General features: G+C 35.5%; 1 protein-coding gene across 3 annotated transcripts in view; it reads right to left on the reverse strand.

Moving 5' to 3' along the window:
* NRDC (nardilysin convertase) overlaps window positions 1–18,614 on the reverse strand; it is a 101,532-nt gene that overhangs the window by 48,858 nt on the left and 34,060 nt on the right. For 2 of the 3 annotated variants that reach the window (XR_015726239.1, XM_045799558.2), the window contains exons 2-6: window positions 17,159–17,483; window positions 14,019–14,152; window positions 13,020–13,089; window positions 12,783–12,864; window positions 11,775–11,928 (exon numbers count right to left, since the gene is read on the reverse strand). Coding sequence is in view for 2 of the 3 variants with exons in the window: in XM_045799558.2 (XP_045655514.2) it covers window positions 11,775–11,928; window positions 12,783–12,864; window positions 13,020–13,089; window positions 14,019–14,152; window positions 17,159–17,483 (765 nt within the window). In the remaining variant the exon portion in view is untranslated. The remainder of the gene's footprint in view (window positions 1–11,774; window positions 11,929–12,782; window positions 12,865–13,019; window positions 13,090–14,018; window positions 14,153–17,158; window positions 17,484–18,614) is intronic. The other variant, XM_045799559.2, reaches the window with a different exon arrangement.

The following is an 18,614-nucleotide window of genomic DNA, read 5'->3' on the forward strand; positions in this document are numbered from 1 at the left end:
TAGTGTTAATTCTTCTTTAAATGTTTGGTAGGTTTCACCAGTGAAGCCATGTGGATCTACATTTTTCACTTGGGAAGTTTTTGATTACTAATCCCATCTCTTAATACAGGTCTATCCAGATTTCCTGTCTTCTTGAGTCAGTTTCAATGGTTGTTTTTTTTTTAGAAATGTGTCCGTTTCATCTGGAGTATGTATTTGTTGGCATAAAATTGTTCACAGTGTTGTACTGTAGTCCTTTTTATTTTGGTAAGACCACAGAAATGTTTACTCTTGGGCACCTGGGTGGCTCAGTCAGTTAAGCGTCTGCCTTCAGCTCAGGTCATGATCCCAGAGTCCTGGGATCGAGTCCCCATCAAGCACCCTGCTTCTCCCTCTGCCCCTACCCCCACTCATGCTCTCTCCTCTCTCTTGCTAAATAAATGAAAAATCTGAAAGAAAGAAAGAAAGAAAGAAAGAAAGAAAGAAAGAAAGAAAGAAAGAAAGAAAGAAAAAAGAAATGTTTACTATTTCATTCCTGCTTTTAATAATCTGAGTCTTCATTTTCAGTCTAGCTGGAGGTTTGTCAATTTTGTTCTTTTCAACTTCAGTTTTATTTTCTATTCCCTACTTCATCAATTTCCACTCTAATTTTTATTATCCTTCCTTCTGTTTACTTGGGTTTAGATTGCTCTTCTTTGCCTAGTTAATTAAGATGTAAGTTTAGGTTAACTGACTTCCGGTCTTTCTTTCTTTCTTTTTTCCAGATCTTTCTTTCATAATGGAGGTATTTACAGCTATAAATTTCCCTCTGAGCACAGTTTTTGCTGCATCCCACATATTTTCGTATGTTGTTTTCATTTTCATTAGTCTCTAAGCATTTTTTAACTTCTTCTGTGATTTCTTCTTTGACCCACTGATTTAAGAGTCTACAGTTTAATTACTACACATGTGTGATTTTTCCCAAGTTTCCTTCTGTTACTGATTTCTAATTCCATTCCATTATAGTTACAGAACACAGTCTCTATAATTTCAAACCTTTCAAATTTTGGGGAATTATTTTTATGATGTATTACATGTCAATGCTGGAGAATGATCCATGCTGCACTTAAGAAGAACGAGTATTCTGCTAAATTTGGGTGGAGTGTCCTATAGAAAGCTATTGGTTAATACTGATGTTCACATCTTCCATTTCTTGTTGATCTATCTAGTTGTTGTATCCTTTATTAAAAGTGGAATTTGGAATGCGTGGGTGGCACAGTCAGTTGGGCATCCAACTCTTGGTTTCAGCTCAGATTGTGACTTTGTGGTCATAAGACTGAGCCCTATACAGGCTCCATGCTTGGCGTGGGGTAGACTTAAGATTCTCTCTTCCTCTGCCCCCTCTAACCCCCACTCTCTAAAATAAATACATCTTTAAAAAAAAAAGGTGGAGGGGTGCCTGGGTGGGTCAGTCAGTTGAGCATCTGCCTTCAGCTCAGGTCATGATCTTGGGATCCTGAGATTGAGCCCCACATAGGGCTCCCTGCTCAGCAAGGAGTCTGCTTCTCCTTCTCCCTCTGCTCCTCCCTTCTGCTTGTGCTCTCAAATAAGTAAGTAAATAAATAAATAAACCTTATTTAAAAAGTGGAATATTTACACTTCTAACTATTATTATTGAATTGTATATTTCTCCCTTCATTTCCGTCTATTTTGGTTTCATGTGTTTTGGGGCTTTTGACAGATCAATGTATGTTTATAACTGTTAAATCTTCTTGATGGCTTGACCTTTTTATCATTATAAAATTCCTTTGTCAACAATTTTCATCTTACAGTCTATTTTGTCTGATATTATATAGCTACTCCAGCTCCCTTGAGTTACTATTTGCCTGGTATATCTTTACCCATTTTTTCATTGTCAATCTATTGGTGTACTATAATCTAAAGGGTATCTCTTACAGACAGCATTTTTACTTGAGTCATACTTTTTTTTTATCCATTCTATCAATATCTGTCTTTTAATTGGAATGCTTATTCATTTACATTTAATTACTGATAAGGCAGGATCTGTGTCTACTTCTTGCTATTTGTTTTCTATATATCTTATACCTTGTTCTCCCTCTACTCCTCCATTGCTGACTTCTTTTTGTTAAAATAGATATTTTTTTTTCTTCTTCTGGGGGGGGAGAGGCAAGGGACAGAGAATCTTAAGCAGTCTCCATGCCCAGCACAGAGTCTGACACGGTGATTGGTCTACAAACCTGAGATCATGACCTGAGCCAAAATCAACAGTCAGATGCTTAACTGACCGAGCCACCCAGGTGCCCCAAAAATAGGTGTGCTATTTTAATCCCCTTGTCACTCCTTTTACTGTATTTGAGTTATTTTCTTAACATCGTAACCTATAACAAGCCATTTTAAATTAAAACTGACTTAATTTCAATTGTATACAACATTGTTCCTACATACCTGTTCTAACCCTTTGAGCTACTGTCATACAAGTTATAGCTTTACATATTATATGACTATCAATACATATTTGTAACTTATGCTTTAAAAAGTTAATGTCTTTTAAATCAGATAGGAGGAAAGAAACTTATAAACATTAAGTATATTTGTACTCTTTTATATTTATCTATGTAGTTACCTTACCAGTGCATTACATTTCTTCACGTCAATTTGACTGTCCTTTCATTTCAGCCAAGACTCCATTTATATGTCATATATAGAAGATCTGCTAGTGACAAACTTAGTTCTTAATTTACTTGAGAACATGTTAATTTTTTTAGTTAGAAGGACATTATTGCTGGATACAGAATTCTTGACACTTCCAGGAAAGATGGCAGAGTAGGAGGACCCTAAGCTCACCTTGTCCAATGGATACAATGAGATAACACATCAGTGTAAATAACCCATAAAATGACCTAAAGACTGGCAAAACAAACTCTCCACAGCTAAATGTAGAGAAGAAACCTTATGGAAGAGGGCAGGAAGGGCAGAGACATGGTTGGGAGCTAAACGGACACTGAGGACTGTCTATGGGAGAGAGGGACACCCGGGGTGCACAGAGGGGAGAGAAACAGACTCTCATACTAGGAAGCCCACACAGGAAAGACAAATTCCCATAATATTTGGCTTTGAAACAGAGGGGCTGAATTTCACAAGTTCTTATAACCAGCAGAGGACTTAAAACCTGGCACTTTAAGAATCAGCAGGCTTGGCTCTGGGAGAGCCAGAAATCAAGAGGAAACTAAGTTCCCACCCTTAAAGAGACAGCAAAACAAACAGTCTCATGGAGGCAGCACAGAAGCAGCAGTATGAAAATCACCGGTACACAGGAGCGAGATTTACTAATCTCAGAGCCTGTGCTGTAGGAACAGGGACCAGCTGGAACAAAGGAGCTAGCTGGGGTCATTTCCCTCCCCCTACCACCAGCCTAAGCACATAACACAATGCTGACACTTGCTACCTAACTTGCTAACATCGCCAACGCACACTGCATTCTCCTGTGGACATGCCCCTCCAGCCATGCCTGGGCTCCATGTCTCCTCCCACAGCAGATCAGGGCAAACCTCACTAACACCCTGCATCCTGCATGCTTCTACAGATCCACCCCCTGCAATACACCCTTGGTGAGAGCCCATCCAATGCAATGCCATAAGACCGACAGTGTGCAAGCAGCTCCAATGTGCCTGCACCACTCCAAAGTGACTCCTGCCCCAGGGAAAGGGAAAGACAACCACACACACCAGTCACACAGCAGCCTCAACAGTGGGCTGGGAGCAGACAGCTGGTCTGACTGCAGGCCTTGCCCATCAACAAAAGCTTCTCAGGGGACAAAACAGGAAAAGCACCCTAGAGTTTGGTGCTACAGCAGCTCTGGCAAATGCCCAGTATGACTCAACTAAAGCCCAAGGTGGCCCCAGACTGGCCTACTAACAGCACAGGAGCCAAACAAAGAGAGCCATCGCAGACAAGTGGACTAAAGAAAAAAATGGCTCTGCCACAACAGCGGGACATACACAACACACATAGGAGACACCCCTGAAGCACCAGGTTCTGGTGAATAGAGGACATTGCACTGAAGGGCAACATGACCTTTTCTTCAAAAGGCTGTTACTTTCAAGAGCAGGAGATGTAGCTGAATTTCCTAACACAAAGAAAGAGACTCATAAAGTTAAACGAAATAAGGAAACAGAGGAATATGTCCCAAGTGAAAGAACAGGACAAAATCACAGCAAGAGACCTAAATGAAACAGAGATAAGAAATATGCCTGATAGAGACTGTAAAGTAATAATGATAAAGATACTCATTGGACTTGAGAAAAGAATGAAAGACTCAGCAAGACCATTTACAAAGAGACAGAAAACATAAAGAACCCATCAGAGATGAAGAACTCAATAACTGAAATTAAAACACTAGATGGAGTAAATTACAGATGAGAAGCAGCAGGTAAATGGATCAGTGACCTGGAAGACAGAGTAATGGAAAGCAATCAAGATGAGGTGAGAGGGGGAAAAATATATATATATATAAATTGAAAACAGAAAACTTAGTGACACCATCAAATGTAATAACATTCATTTTATAGGGATCTCAGGAGAAGAGAGAGGAAAGGCGACAAAATTTATTTGAAGAAACAGCTGAAAACTCCCTGAATCTGGGTGAAGGAAACAGAAATCCAGATCCAGGAAGCACACAGATCCCTCAACAAAATCAACCCAAGAAGGTCCAAACCAATACACATAGTAATTAAAGTGGCAAAAAGTAGTGATAAAGAGAGAATTTTAAAGGCAGCAAGAGAAAAGAAAACCGTTACATATAAGAGAAACCTCATAAGGCTGTTAATTTTTCATCAGAAACTTTGCAGGCCAGAAGCAAGTGGCATGAAATATTCAAAGTGCTGGAAGGGAAAAATCTGCGGCCAAGGAGAGCTAAAGAGTTTTCCAGACAGAAAAAAGTTAAAGGAAATCATGACCATCAAAACAGCCCTATAAGAAATGTTAAAGGGGACTCTTTGAGTGGAAAGCAAAGACTATAAATAAGAGTTTAAAAAGTAGCAAGCACAAAAGCGGTAAAAATAAGTATGTCTGTAAACATCAGTTAAGACACTCCCAGAAGAAAAGGACGTAAAGTATGACACCATATACCTAAAACGTAGTGGGGAAAGGAGTAAAGAATGGGCTAAAACTTAAGTCACCATTAACTTAATACAGACTGCTATATGCAGATGATGTTATACACAAACCAAATGGTAACTACAAATCAAAAACTAGTAACAGATATGAAAAAATAAAGAGAAAGGAATCCAAGTACATCACTAAAGAAAGCCAAAATAATCATGACAGAAGAGAGCAAGAGAAGAAAGGAACAGAGAAGAATTACAAAACAACCATAAAACAAGTAATAAAATGGCAATAAGTACATATATAACATGAATGACATTGAATGTAAATGAACCAAACACTCAAATCAAAAGACACGGGGTAATGGAATGGATAAAAAAGCAAGATCCAGCTATATGCTACCTACAAGAGACTCACTTCAGACCTAAAGACACATGCAGATTGAAAGTGAAGGGATGGAGAACTATTTATCACACAAAAGGATGTGAAAAGAAAGCTGGGGTACCAATACTTATATCAGACAAAATAGACATTAAAACAAAGATTGCAAGAAAAGAACAAGAAGGACACTGTATAATCATAAAGGGAACAATCCCAACAAGAAGATACACTAATTGTAAATATTTATGCACCCAACATAAGAGTATAACATAAAGGAAGTAATCTATAGTAATAGAGTAATAGTAGGGGACTCTGATGCCCCACTTACATGAGTGGACAGATTATCTAAACTGAAAATCAACAAGGAAACAATGGCTTTGAATGACACATTGCACCAGATGGATCTAACACATATATTCAGAACATTCCATCCTAAAACAGCAGAACACACATTCTTTTCAAGTGCATAGGAACATTCTCCAAACTAGATCACATTAGGCACAAAACAAGTCTAAACAAATTTTAAAAGACTGAAGTTTCAAAGGGGCACCTGCACGCCAATGTTCATAGCAGCAATGTCCACAACAGCCAAACTATGGAAAAAGCCCAAGTCCATTGACAGATGAATGGATAAAGAAGATGTGGTACAATGGAATATTATGCAGCCACCAAAAAAATGAAATCTTGCCATTTGCAATGACATGGATGGAACTAGAGTGTATTATGCTAAGGGAAATAAGTCAATCAGAGAAAGACAATTATCATATGATCTTACTGATATGTGGAATTTGAGAAACAAGGCAGAGGATCATAGGGGAAGAGAGGAAAAACTGAAACAAGAAGAAACCAGAGAGGGAGACAAACCAGAAGAGACTCTTAATCTCAGGAAACAAACTGAGGGTTGCTGGAGTGGAGGGGGGTAGGAGGGATGGGGTGGCTGGGTGATGGGACACTGGGAGGTTATGTGTTGTGGTGAGCACTGTGTATTGTGTAAGACTAATGAATCACAGACCTGTACCCCTGAAACAAATACTACATTATATGTTAATAATAAAAAGACTGAAGATTGAAGTTATACCATGCATCTTTTCTAACCACAATGCTATGAACTACAAATCAACCACAAGAAAAAAATCTGGAAAGAGCACAATTACATGGAGGTTAAATAACATACTACTAAACAATGAATGGGTCAACCAAGAAAACAGAGAAAATAAAAAAAATACATGGAGACAAATGAAAATGAAAGCACAACAGTTAAAATCTTTGGGCAGCAGCAAGCTCTTCTAAGAGGGAAGTTTATAGCAATACAGGCCTAACTCAAGAAGCAAGAAAAATATCAAATAAGTAACCTAACTTTACCCCTAAAGGAGCTAAAAAAAGAACAAACAAAACCAAAAACCAGCAGAAGGAAGGAAATAATAAAGACTAGAGCAGAAATAAACAAAATAGAAAAAAAAAAAAAGAACAGATCAATGAAACCGGGAGCTGGTTCTTCAAAAAAAAAAAAAAAAAAAAAAAATCAACAAAATTGATAAACCTTAAGCCAGGCTCATCGAACAAATCTGAAGGAATTTTGCCTTCTAAAGATTTTCTGTATTGGGTTTTCTGCAGGATGACTATGTTTTTCTACATACAGATTTCTTTTAATGTGCACTTTTGGAATCTGTTAGGTTTCTTTAATCTCTGATGTGATGTTCTGAAAAATTTCCAGTCATCAACCCTTCAAATACTGTGTCTTCTCCATTTTTCTCTCCCCTCCTTCTAGAACTCCACTGGACATTTCTGCTCTATCCTCTATGCCTCTTTTCCTTTTTTCTGTATTTTCCCCTCTTTATGTTGTATTTTGAATTTCTTTTGGCCTATCTTCCAGTTCACTAATTCTATCTTCAGCTATATCTACTCTTTTATTAAACCAGTCTCTAAGGTTTTCAATTTCAATCATCATATCTCACAGTTCAAGATGTTTTTATTTTTATTTTCCAAATCTCATAGGTCATGTTACAGTTTCCTATTCCTTGCAACTGTATTCAAAACTTGTGCCCTCTTTTTTTAAGATTTATTTTAGAGTGTGTGAATGTGGGGAGGGGCAGAAGGAGAGAATCCTCAGACTCCCCACTGAGCAGGGAGCATGACGCAGGGCTCAATCCCAGGACTCTGAGAGCGTGACCTGAGCCAAAATCAAGAGTCGACGCTCAACCAAGCCACTCAGGCACCACAATGACGTACTTCTTTAAAAACAGAAAGTATAATCATTTTTATAATTTGTGTCTAACCATTCCAATGCCTAAGATCTCCAATGAAAAGTCTTTGTTCTCACTCATGTCTTGTTTTGTGTGCCTACTTACGTTTGACTGAATGTTGATCATTTTACTTGAAAAACTACAGGAGCAATAATGTTAAGGCCGAGGATGAACCATTTTCTTGGTTTTTTTCCTCTTCTGAAGCAGATTTAATTGAAGTACAGTGACAAAATTACATATTTTTTCCTTTTTTTTTTTTTAAGTAGGCTCCACACCCAGCACGGAGCCCAATGTGGGTCATAAACTCACGACCCTGAGATCAAGACCTGAGCTGAGACCAAGTCAGATGCTTAACCAACTGAGCCACCCAGGTGCCTCCAAAATTGTGTATATTTAAAATGTACAAGCACACCTGGGTGACTCAGTTGGTTAAGTGTCTGCCTTCGGCTCAGGTCATGATCTCAGGGTCCTGGGATCAAGCCCCGCATTGAGCTCTCTGCTCAGCAGGGAGTCTGCTTCTCCCTCTCTCTCAAATAAATAAATAAAATCTTCAAAAAAAATAAAGTATACAACATGATGACTTGATATACATATACTTCATGAAATGATTACTACAATTAACACGTCCATCACCTTACATAATTTCCTGTGTGGGTGTGGGTGTGTTTGTGTGTGGGTGTGTGCGCGTGTTAGAATGCTGAAGATCTATTCTCTTAGCAAATTTCAAGTGTACATTACAGTGTTATTATGGTCACCATGCTGAACATTGTATCTTCAGAATGTATTCATCTCGTTAACTGAAGGTGTGCCCTTTGACCAGCATCTCCCCATCTCTGCAGTATCCGGTCTCTGGTAACCACCATTCCACTCTGTTTCTATGAACTTGGATTTTTTCTTTCTTTTCCATTTTTAATTTTTATTTATTTATTTATTTGGTTCCACATACGTAAGATCATACAGTATTTGTCTTTTTCTGTGTGTCTTACTTCACTTAGTTTAATGTCCTCTAGGTTCATCCACATTGTTGCAAATGTCAAGATTTCCTTCTTTCTCGTGGCTGAATAATATTCCATTGTCTACATCTATCTATAGATATTTCACATTTTCTTCCTCCATTTATCCATCAATGGAAGGATTTTCTTTTTAAAGAATTTGTGCTTGCTTCTCTCAGGGATCTGAAAACACTAGCAGCTCTGGACTGTGTTAATCACAACTAAGGCTTGAAGTTCACCAGAAAACTCAGGCATTTTGAAAACAGGCTGTAATTCCTTTGGATGGCTGATCCATTTCTTCAACCTGAGTCCCAGCTTATTATGAGGGTCTCCTGTTAGATATCCCACTTTGTGGACATCCAGGGCTTTGATATTTTTTGCCCTTGCCCTGAAATACTGATAAAGCCAAGTCCAAATTTATTGAAATTAGCAAATGCCACCAGGGCAAAAGCAGCTTCCATTCTGTTACTCAATGGAGTAAAAATTCAGTCATTTCCTCAACTTTTACTTAAATGATCCAAGATACCAGTGATCCAAATGATCACACAGTCACCTGTGTGAAGGAATTGGATTTTACTGACCTATTAAAAAATACTGGCACTCAATACATGCTATATGAGTCTTCTGCAAACGAACCAAAGACATTTTACTCCTTAGTAATTGTAGAAGTATAATATTATCATACTTATTATAGTATATGCAATACTTAATGCTCTACCACTATCATTTGTCATAAATTCATGATTTGATATTCTTATTAATTTCTCCTATTATGATAGAATTCTTCTTTTTAATCTGGTAGGGGTTTTTCTGTAAGTAGAAACAAGTATGTAAATATCTTTTGATTTCCTAAAGCAGTCCTTAAATCAAAAATGTATAGAACGAAGAAATGAATCAAGTTCTTTAACTGAACTTGACACCACATTTCATCAAATCTGAGGTGATCAGAATTTATTCATATCCTTTGCCTAATCTTTTTTCCAATAAAATGGGCTTTTTCTTTCTTTATATTTAGATATAACCAAATTGTGTTATTTAGGGGGGGTTTTGTTGGTTTGTTTGTTTTGGGGGTTATCTTTGTTTTTGTAACCAAATATAGTCATGAGAATTCAACTTAACTAATGCTTAAGATTTCTTCACACATACAAAGACCTGTTTGGATTTTGTGAACCTAAGTAGCTAAGAACCTTGAAATAAACAAACATGCAATCACCCTCAGAGTATTCCTGATTTTATAAGTTCATAGGAAAGATAACCTTTAGTATCACTTGCTCTGCCTTCACTGATTTATTTTGTCTCTATCCGTTTGTTATTTTGGAATTAAATGTTTAATTACAGAAACACTGAGTATCAAATGTATGTGCTATGAGCATGTCCTTAAGTATACAATTAAAAACAGCTATAAAATAACTCACTGAACAAGGTAGACAGCCATATTAGAGATTAATGAAGAAAAACCAGAATGCCATATCCTATTATAATGTTATCAAAGTAATAGTGTCAATTTTAATGGGATTTTCACATTGTTTTAGCAAAAGAGTTGTTAATTTGGGTTTTCAGGAACACATATTTATTCCGTTGAAAATAATGGTATATGCTTTCAACTTATGGGAATTTTACCCAAAAGATTTTTCAGAGTCAAATTAATCTCTTAAGGGAACAGACAATTTCTTTAAGAAAACTGAACTTGTGCCATGTTCTGAGAATTTTCTGGTCATTTATGGTAATTTTTTCTATAAAGAAACAGTATTAATTCATTCAACAAGTATCTGCATATCTGTCAAATTCTTGATGCTAGAGAGATATCAACAAAAAATAGACAAAAATCTCTGCCCTCAAAGGCTTACATAATACTGGTCAAATTCAAGATTTCTCTTTTTATATTTCAATCTTAAATAGAATTTGGCATGAAGTGACTCCTTTTTTCTAGTGTGACTTTGGTCTGTAACCTTGTGATATCAAAACTCTACTAATGCACGGACATAAGCTTTCTGGAAAACCAGTTTGCAGTGAGTACCAAAAGCTTTAAAAAAAAAAAAAAAAAAGCCTTACAAATATAAATGCAAAAAAAAAAAAAAAAAAACCCCACATGAAAATATAGTCAGCAATTTTACTTCCTAGAACTTAATTAAAAGAAATCATTAAAAATCTACACAAAGATTAAGATACTCATCACAGCATTACAGATACCAGAAAACTGAACACAATTCAACTACCCAATCATATGTAACTTGTTCAACACATTATGGTACTTCTTATACAATAAAAATAACACACAATCCCTTACTATTTTATATATTATATAATGATGTATAAAAATGATATACCTTGTTTAAAAATATGAAAGGATTCACCCATATGTGAAACTTAAGAAACAAAACAAATGAACAAAAGGAAGTAGAGGGACAAATCAAATAACAGACTCTTAACTACAGAGAACAAATAGATGGTTACCAGAGGGAGGGTGGATGGGAGGGATGGGTGAAACAGGTTAAGGGGATTAAGAGTACATTTTTAAGTGCTTACAAGTACACTTATAAGTACATTTATGAGCACTGAGTAATAATATATAGAATTGGTGAATCATTATACTGTACACCTGAAATGAACTTAACACTGTATGTTAACTATACTGGAATTAAAACTTAAAATTAAAATATAAAAAATATGAATAATATGATCCCATATACATTTAAAAATATAGATGGCTATATACCAAACATTAACCATAGTTATTTTTAGATTATAAAATTAGAAGCAATCATATCCCTTTTTTGCTTGTTTTTCCATATTCTCTAAGTTAGAAAAATAATTGCAATAATGAGCCAACAGAGATTATATTTATGAAACTCCAAGGGTTTAAGGGTTTCAATTTAATCTTCAATACAAAGACTGAGTGTTACAGAACAGGAGCCAAGGGCATTTAATAGTTTGCTCATTTCTCCAAATAGAGTACTATGACAATTCTACAGAATCAGAGTACTGCTTAAAAAGAAATACCAGGGATTAATGTCCAATATTTTCATTTGTAAAATGTCATTAGATAATTAAAATAAATACATTTTGAGTTAGTTACCTATCCAGAGCTTCCTTGAAGTATTTTCTCTGGACATCAAACTGAAAGACTGTACGTTCACAATCAGTTGAAGCATTATCACTACCCCCATGTTTCTTCAGGAAGGCATCAAATCCATTTTCATCTGGATATTTCAAACTACCCATGAATACCACTAAATGGAAAGAACACAAAGTCACAGAACACAAAGATATAGACAATGTTTTTATTATCAAGGATAAAATTTCTCAAATGCAAAAAAACTGGAAGAAAATATACCAACATGTTAACAATGGCTGTGTCTGGATACTTACTTTCTTCATTATATTTCTGTTTTTGTAATTTTCTATAACGCTCATGTATTAGTTTTATACTTAAAAAAACTAAGCATTTTATTTTTAAAGAAACATTTTATTTGTAAAAAGGTTAAAATGCAAACATAAGCATGTATGCAGATTAACTGTTATTATAATAACTCCTAAAGAGAGAAGGTTACCCTCAGTTAGCTTAGAAAATCAGAATATAAATAATTCAGGAAAACAAGTATAGATTTAAATATTTATATCTATATAGCATCCACACAGGTTTTATTTAGGTACATTCATAGTTAAACTGAAGATTTTGTTTTGTTTTGATATGAATTATGTATTTTTATTTTCTGCATTTCTAATGCTTTGACATCTTGGGGACTTGCTAACCCTGGAAGAGATAGCCCTTCCCAAAGTTAAAGACTAGATTCCCAGAGACAGGAAACTGTCTCCTGATCTACTGGCCTTAGCACACCTGAACAATAATAAAATCTACATTTTAAAATATTCTAAGTGGTTTCATCCTAATCCACAAAACTAGTATGGTTAAGGAGATTAAAATTAAGTCTTCCCCTATGATATTCATAAATATTTTTCTTAGCCTTTTCTCTTGTTAAACATATCACACTTCTATCAAACCAGTTACTTATCTTTGAAATTAATTCATACAAATTTGGAAGAAAAAACACACTCAGGAATTAATATTTTACAAAGATCTTACTGTGCTCCAAAAAGTGTGCCAGCCCGGGCAGGTCATCCGGATCAGCAAAACTCCCAACTCCAACACAAAGAGCCGCTGCAGACTGGAGTAAGTAGAACACACACAATAGTGAGTCAATTGTAAAGGAATAATTCTGTCATCACATATTAAGGATTCACTTGGAGATGGATGTTTTCCAACAGAAAGTAACAAAATTCTTTCCCTGAGTATCAGGAGGAGCAGCAAAGTGAAACTCACCAGAACTGTGTCAGTTTCACCCTGCTGCTCCTCCTCTTGCCATCCTGCCAAATGCTGAACAGGTGCAGACCTAAGGAAAAAAGCAGAAACAGACAGAAAAAAAAAAAAAAAGGAAAGGGGACTAGCCAGCCCACCCAAATATCATTTCCTGCCAGCATTTCAGAGTTCTGAACCAAGTATATTTCCTGATTTATTAGATTTCGGAAATCTGCAGAAGTAATGTATCTAGGTAGATTATCTCTAAAGATCTCTTAGCAATTAAAGACTGTGTTCAGTAACTCAGTTACTAAATGTAAGACTTCTCAGTTTTTTCAGAAAATTTTGCTTTTATTAAAACAGGGTAAAAACATGTCAGGAAAACATCTAATAAAGATAAGTAAATGGTTAAAGAAGAAAATCTTTATTAAAAATGTATAGAACTTTAAAGAGGCTTTTTAGTTCTTCATTTCTTCATATGTAGAATACATATATCAGTAGATATTCTCCCAATACCTTGGGCCAATCAGAGTTTTTAACAAAACAGATGGTCAAGAGGTATACCACTTAAAAATGATTAGGTATACAACTCAGAAATGATTAGGTATACTACACTTAAAATGATTACGGCATACCATTATGTCACTGTAAATAAAACGACACAAAACAGGAGAGGAAAATAGTCAATTTGAATCCTTGAGGATAGGAAGTTGAATTATTAACTTCCCCCAATTTTTCAAATGTCAATTTTAAAAGGCTAACATATTTGGCATCAAAGACCATTTTGATAAATGGTTACTCTTTTAGAAAGAGAACTTTTAAGAAATTGCATGTACCTGGTATAAGGTCTAACCATGTGTCAGAAAATGAAAATATGTTTTTAGAAGAACCAAACAGCCTCGTTTGATACTGTAAATCCCATTTTGAAGGCGTAGGCACATAAACTCAGTTAAAACATGGGGGAATATCCACTTCTTCAAACCACAGTCTAACCTGTTCTGTGATGTTTAATAGGTGCCTAACCTGCTTTCAGCTCCAACTACCCCATAAAGATTTCTTGTCTCGACCAGCAGGGTTGAAGACATTTTTGTATAAGTTGACTTAAACCACAGTCTATCAGTCAGCTTTGACCACAGCAAAAACAGGCTCTGCGATTGCTAGAAAAGAAATTCATACTTGAGAATTATCTACCCAAGAAATTCATGCTTGAGAAATTCATATTTGAGAACTGACTTAAGAAAACCCTGAACAAATCATTAATTCTGTATATATCATACTTAAATTTCAATCTTGTTAACTTATCAAACCTTTCAGATCAAGAACAACTTCCTTTTGGGAGGAGGAAAACGGAGGGGGATCCAAGTGATCCTCAGAAAAGTAGTTAATTTCTTAATTAGGTAAATGTTCTCCAAAAACCTCAAAATTATTTCTTTCCACTTCTTTTATTAATTCTCATATTTACCCTAAACAAGGTCCACATTTTTCAAAAAAAAAATTAAATCATAAAAGCACTGCAAAACCCTAAACTACTCTTAAGACACCTCTTATCCTGACTCCCTAACTTTATTTCTCCTTTGCAGAAACTTATTCAGTCGATGAACATAAACCATTTCCAATGTTACAATCATAGGACCCTTCCTTTCACAAGCGTAACCACTGCATCTGAAAAAACAATTTGATTTCATCTTCAAACTATATTAGGTTCCTGCATTCCTTTCTAACATGATACAGAACATTAGCTATCAATACCTCATAAGGGAATATATCATACTGAGTTTTCAAAAAAGAAAGGCAGCATCTAAGCCATTTTTAAATGATCACTACAATCTGATCTTGATGCTCCAGAAAAAGTAAACACTTAGAGTTTGATGCACCTAAGCAAAATAAAAAGGAGTACCAAAATACTGGATACACATCTTTGTTGTCAAAGGGGTTCACAACTGCTATATAAATCTAAGGTATTTTATTACGTCTTGACAATAAAACTGGCTATCAATACAAGCTTTTAATTTAACCCTAGAGTTTTGCTTATCAGTTGACAGGAGATATAAAGAAGTCCAAAGCATGGGAAAAGTTAATAGATAGATACAGAAAGACACTTTTAGATAGGAAATATTCAGTTATGAAGTTATGACATAATCAGTTTTAGAGCTAAAATGGACCTTAAAAATTATGTATATAATCTAGGGACACTTGGCTGGCTCAGTCGGTAGATCATGCAACTCTTAATCACGAGATCAAGTAATTTTGAGCCCCACGTTGGGTAGAGAGATTACTTGAGGAAAAAAAAACTTTAAAAAAATTATGTAAATAATCTAATCCTATTGTTTTAGAAATGAGAAAATGAAAAGGCATAAAACCATCCAGATAGAGACAGAGCCAGAATTAGAACTCAGGTTTCCTGTCAGTGTTCTTTCTACTCTGTGACTTTTACAATTTCTTCCTTTCCATTAATTGCTTATTTGGAATTATGAAGTCTATTTTAAATTAGTATTAGTTAATGTATTAGTTCCCAATTTATTCGTAAAGACCTTATTAAGAGTATCGAGTATTTTCTTTTCAGTATTTTCACTTTTATTGCTAAAGTTTTCCAACTATAACCGCTTGTCCTATCATGTTACCCCAAAACAGGCACCATTCATAATATATACAGCAAGGGGCAAAATTCTTAAAAATATGACCCAATTCCCCCAACGACTTAGTGAAAAAACTGGTAAAATCTTAAGAAAATAATTTTTCCAGGAAGAGGGACTATCAACAAAAGGATTTATAGCATACCTACTACCTGTATTTTCACATCTTTATATCTCTGAGGGCTGACCACCTTATGGTATAATATGTTTGACATCTAGATTTTAGTCTTAATAATATGAACCTTATTTCATTTGTATGTTGACTATATAATGTTGAATGTATTATCGATAGTCAAGAAACTAGTTTTAACAATCATTTGCTGACCGATTCCACTGTAATGTCTCCAAAATATATTATCCTCTAATATAGGTACTCCCCACTGTAAAACAGAGGCATTCTTTCAAAGATATCCAGAGAAGGAAATTCTCCTTATCAAGCCCTATCGATATAGTTACTTACTGTTATTATGCTTGACCTTTAAACAACACAGGTTTGAACTGCCCAGGTCCACTTAACTTTGATGTTTTTCAATAAATACAATATTGTAAATGTATTTTCTCTTATGATTTTCTTCATAATGTTTTCTTTTCTCTAGCTCACTTTATTATAAGAATACAGTACATAATACATACACAAAATATGTGTTAATTGGGGCACGTGGGTGGCTCAATTGGTTAAACATCTGCCTTCGGCTCAGGTCATGATCCCAGGATCCTGGAATCCTGGGATACAGCCCCGCATTGGGCTCCCTGCTCAGCAAAGAGTCTGCTGCTCCCTCTCCCTCTGTTCCTCCCCCCTGCTTGTGCTCTCTCTCTCTCACACTGTCTCAAATAAACAAGATATTTTAAAAAAATATATGTGTGTTAATCAACTATTTATCTTATCAGTAAATCTTCCAGTGAACAGTAAGCTATTAGTAGTTAAATCTTAGGGGAATCAAAAGTTATACAAGGATTTTCAACTGCACAGGAGGTTGGTACCCTTAAACCCCATGTTGTTCAACAGTCAACTATATATATTACACTAAGCTCAACTGCCCATTTTTATTTCAATTCCTCCAAATTACTTGGTGCTGTCCCGTAAAGAGAGATAAAAACACGTGAAATTACCAAACAGAAATTACCCGTGAGGACTCTCAGAACCATAGGCCCAGGTGAGGACTCTATACTGCCTTGTTCTTTTCTTTTTCCAGTGTCTCCAAAGATAATATACTCTCTTATCCCTCTACTCCATGCTAAGAATTACACAAATCCTCCAATATTACCAGTGATTACTTCTGAGTTATGATTATGAGTGATTTTTACATTTTTTAAAATTTTCCATTCATTTCTACAATAAGCTTCTATACCTTCATAAGCGAGCAAAATGTTTTTAAAATGGTATTTTTATACAGAATAAATAGACCTTTACTGAAGATCAAAAATGAATATACACTTACTTTTGGACATTAAGAAATAAAACATGAGTTTAGGAATACCCCAAAGAATTCCCAAATTAGAAAAAGACATAATAATAGACAAGATTCACACCTGTTTTTCAGTGGTTTTCTTTCTAGCTTCTGCCCTCTCTTCTAATTCTTCCAATTCATTATCCTCAGTATCAAGATCATCATCATCATGCTCGTCGTCATCATCAAACTCCTCTTCATCATCAAAACCCTCTTCATCATCATCTTCTATTTCAGCTCCAGAATCTTCATCATCATCGTCATCGTCGTCATCATCATCATCATCATCTTCCTCTTCTTCCTCTTCCTCTTCTTCTTCATCATCTGTTGCATCTCCTGTTTTACCTTCCATATTACTTAGGTCTGAAATCAAAAGTGCCTGCAAGCCATTCCGTAATCTGATGTATCTAAAGAAAGAAAAAAAAAATCACAAAACATTTTGAGTCAGTATTCATTACACACACCAACACAAATGATCATCCTAGCAGAATTAAAAAAAAAAAACAAAAGTACCTACACATACACAGCCAACACTATGTTTATATTAATAAAATTGGTTGTTTCTGCAGAGGGGAAATCTCAAAAGCTTATCAGTTTCTGAGTAGCTAAAGAGAAAAGATAAGAGACACCTCACTGTATTTTTTAATTCTGAACTATGAAAATACATTTACCTGTTCAAAAACCAAATTTTAGAAGTTAAACACAGACAACGAACACACAACTCAGCTTCCCTTACTATTTCTTTAATTTATAAGTACTTAACAAACATTTTACCATACCAGAAGACTCAACCTAACAGAAATACATCACTCAATACACAGAGCAGTCAGGTCAGCTTAAATATTAAAGCAAAATCTCATATTTTTAGACTCTGTCCCTTCCCTTTGGTAAAATGTATTTAATATTTTATACCAATTTCCAGAACTGCTTTTATGGACTTAAAAAAAGTCCCACAGACTGGTAGCCTAGCAGGAAATGACTATCCTATTAGTAAAACTGCCGCGCTAGTTTGGTAACAGGGTGCCTACGATGAACTTCTCCTGTTTATACTTATTTTTTCATGTGTTATGAAATAGCATTTACTTAGCAGCCTTTAATGTATCAGCTACCATGCTACATTTAGTTAATAAAACCACATTTATCACATCACTCATTCACTGTCTGGTAAAATATGATGCAATTATGCCAGTACAATCCAGAATGATAGAGCTAAACATGGAATGTTAGAAAGAAGGAAGCAGTAAGGGAAGCCCTTGAAGCAAGGTACACTTAACTTGAGCCTTCAAGATGAAAAAGGTTTGGAAATGACATAAGTACTACAGCTCCATGAGTTGTTTCTTTTTTCTCTCCCCTTTCATTTACAACTAATCGACTTCCATAACTGAAAAAAACTGCCTCTGCACAGCAAACCAGGAAACCACAGACATCCATCCATGTAACTCAAAGTGGGTAGATAGACTGGGCCATGGAGAGGCTGTGGGAGCCGGTGTCAGCAGGTCCAGCAGCAGAACAGCACAATGTTTCTGGCAGAAGAAGCA

The sequence above is a fragment of the Ursus americanus genome, chromosome 12, assembly GCF_024610735.1.
Source record: "Ursus americanus isolate L20-20 chromosome 12, mUrsAme1.1.p, whole genome shotgun sequence".
NCBI lineage: Eukaryota > Metazoa > Chordata > Mammalia > Carnivora > Ursidae > Ursus > Ursus americanus.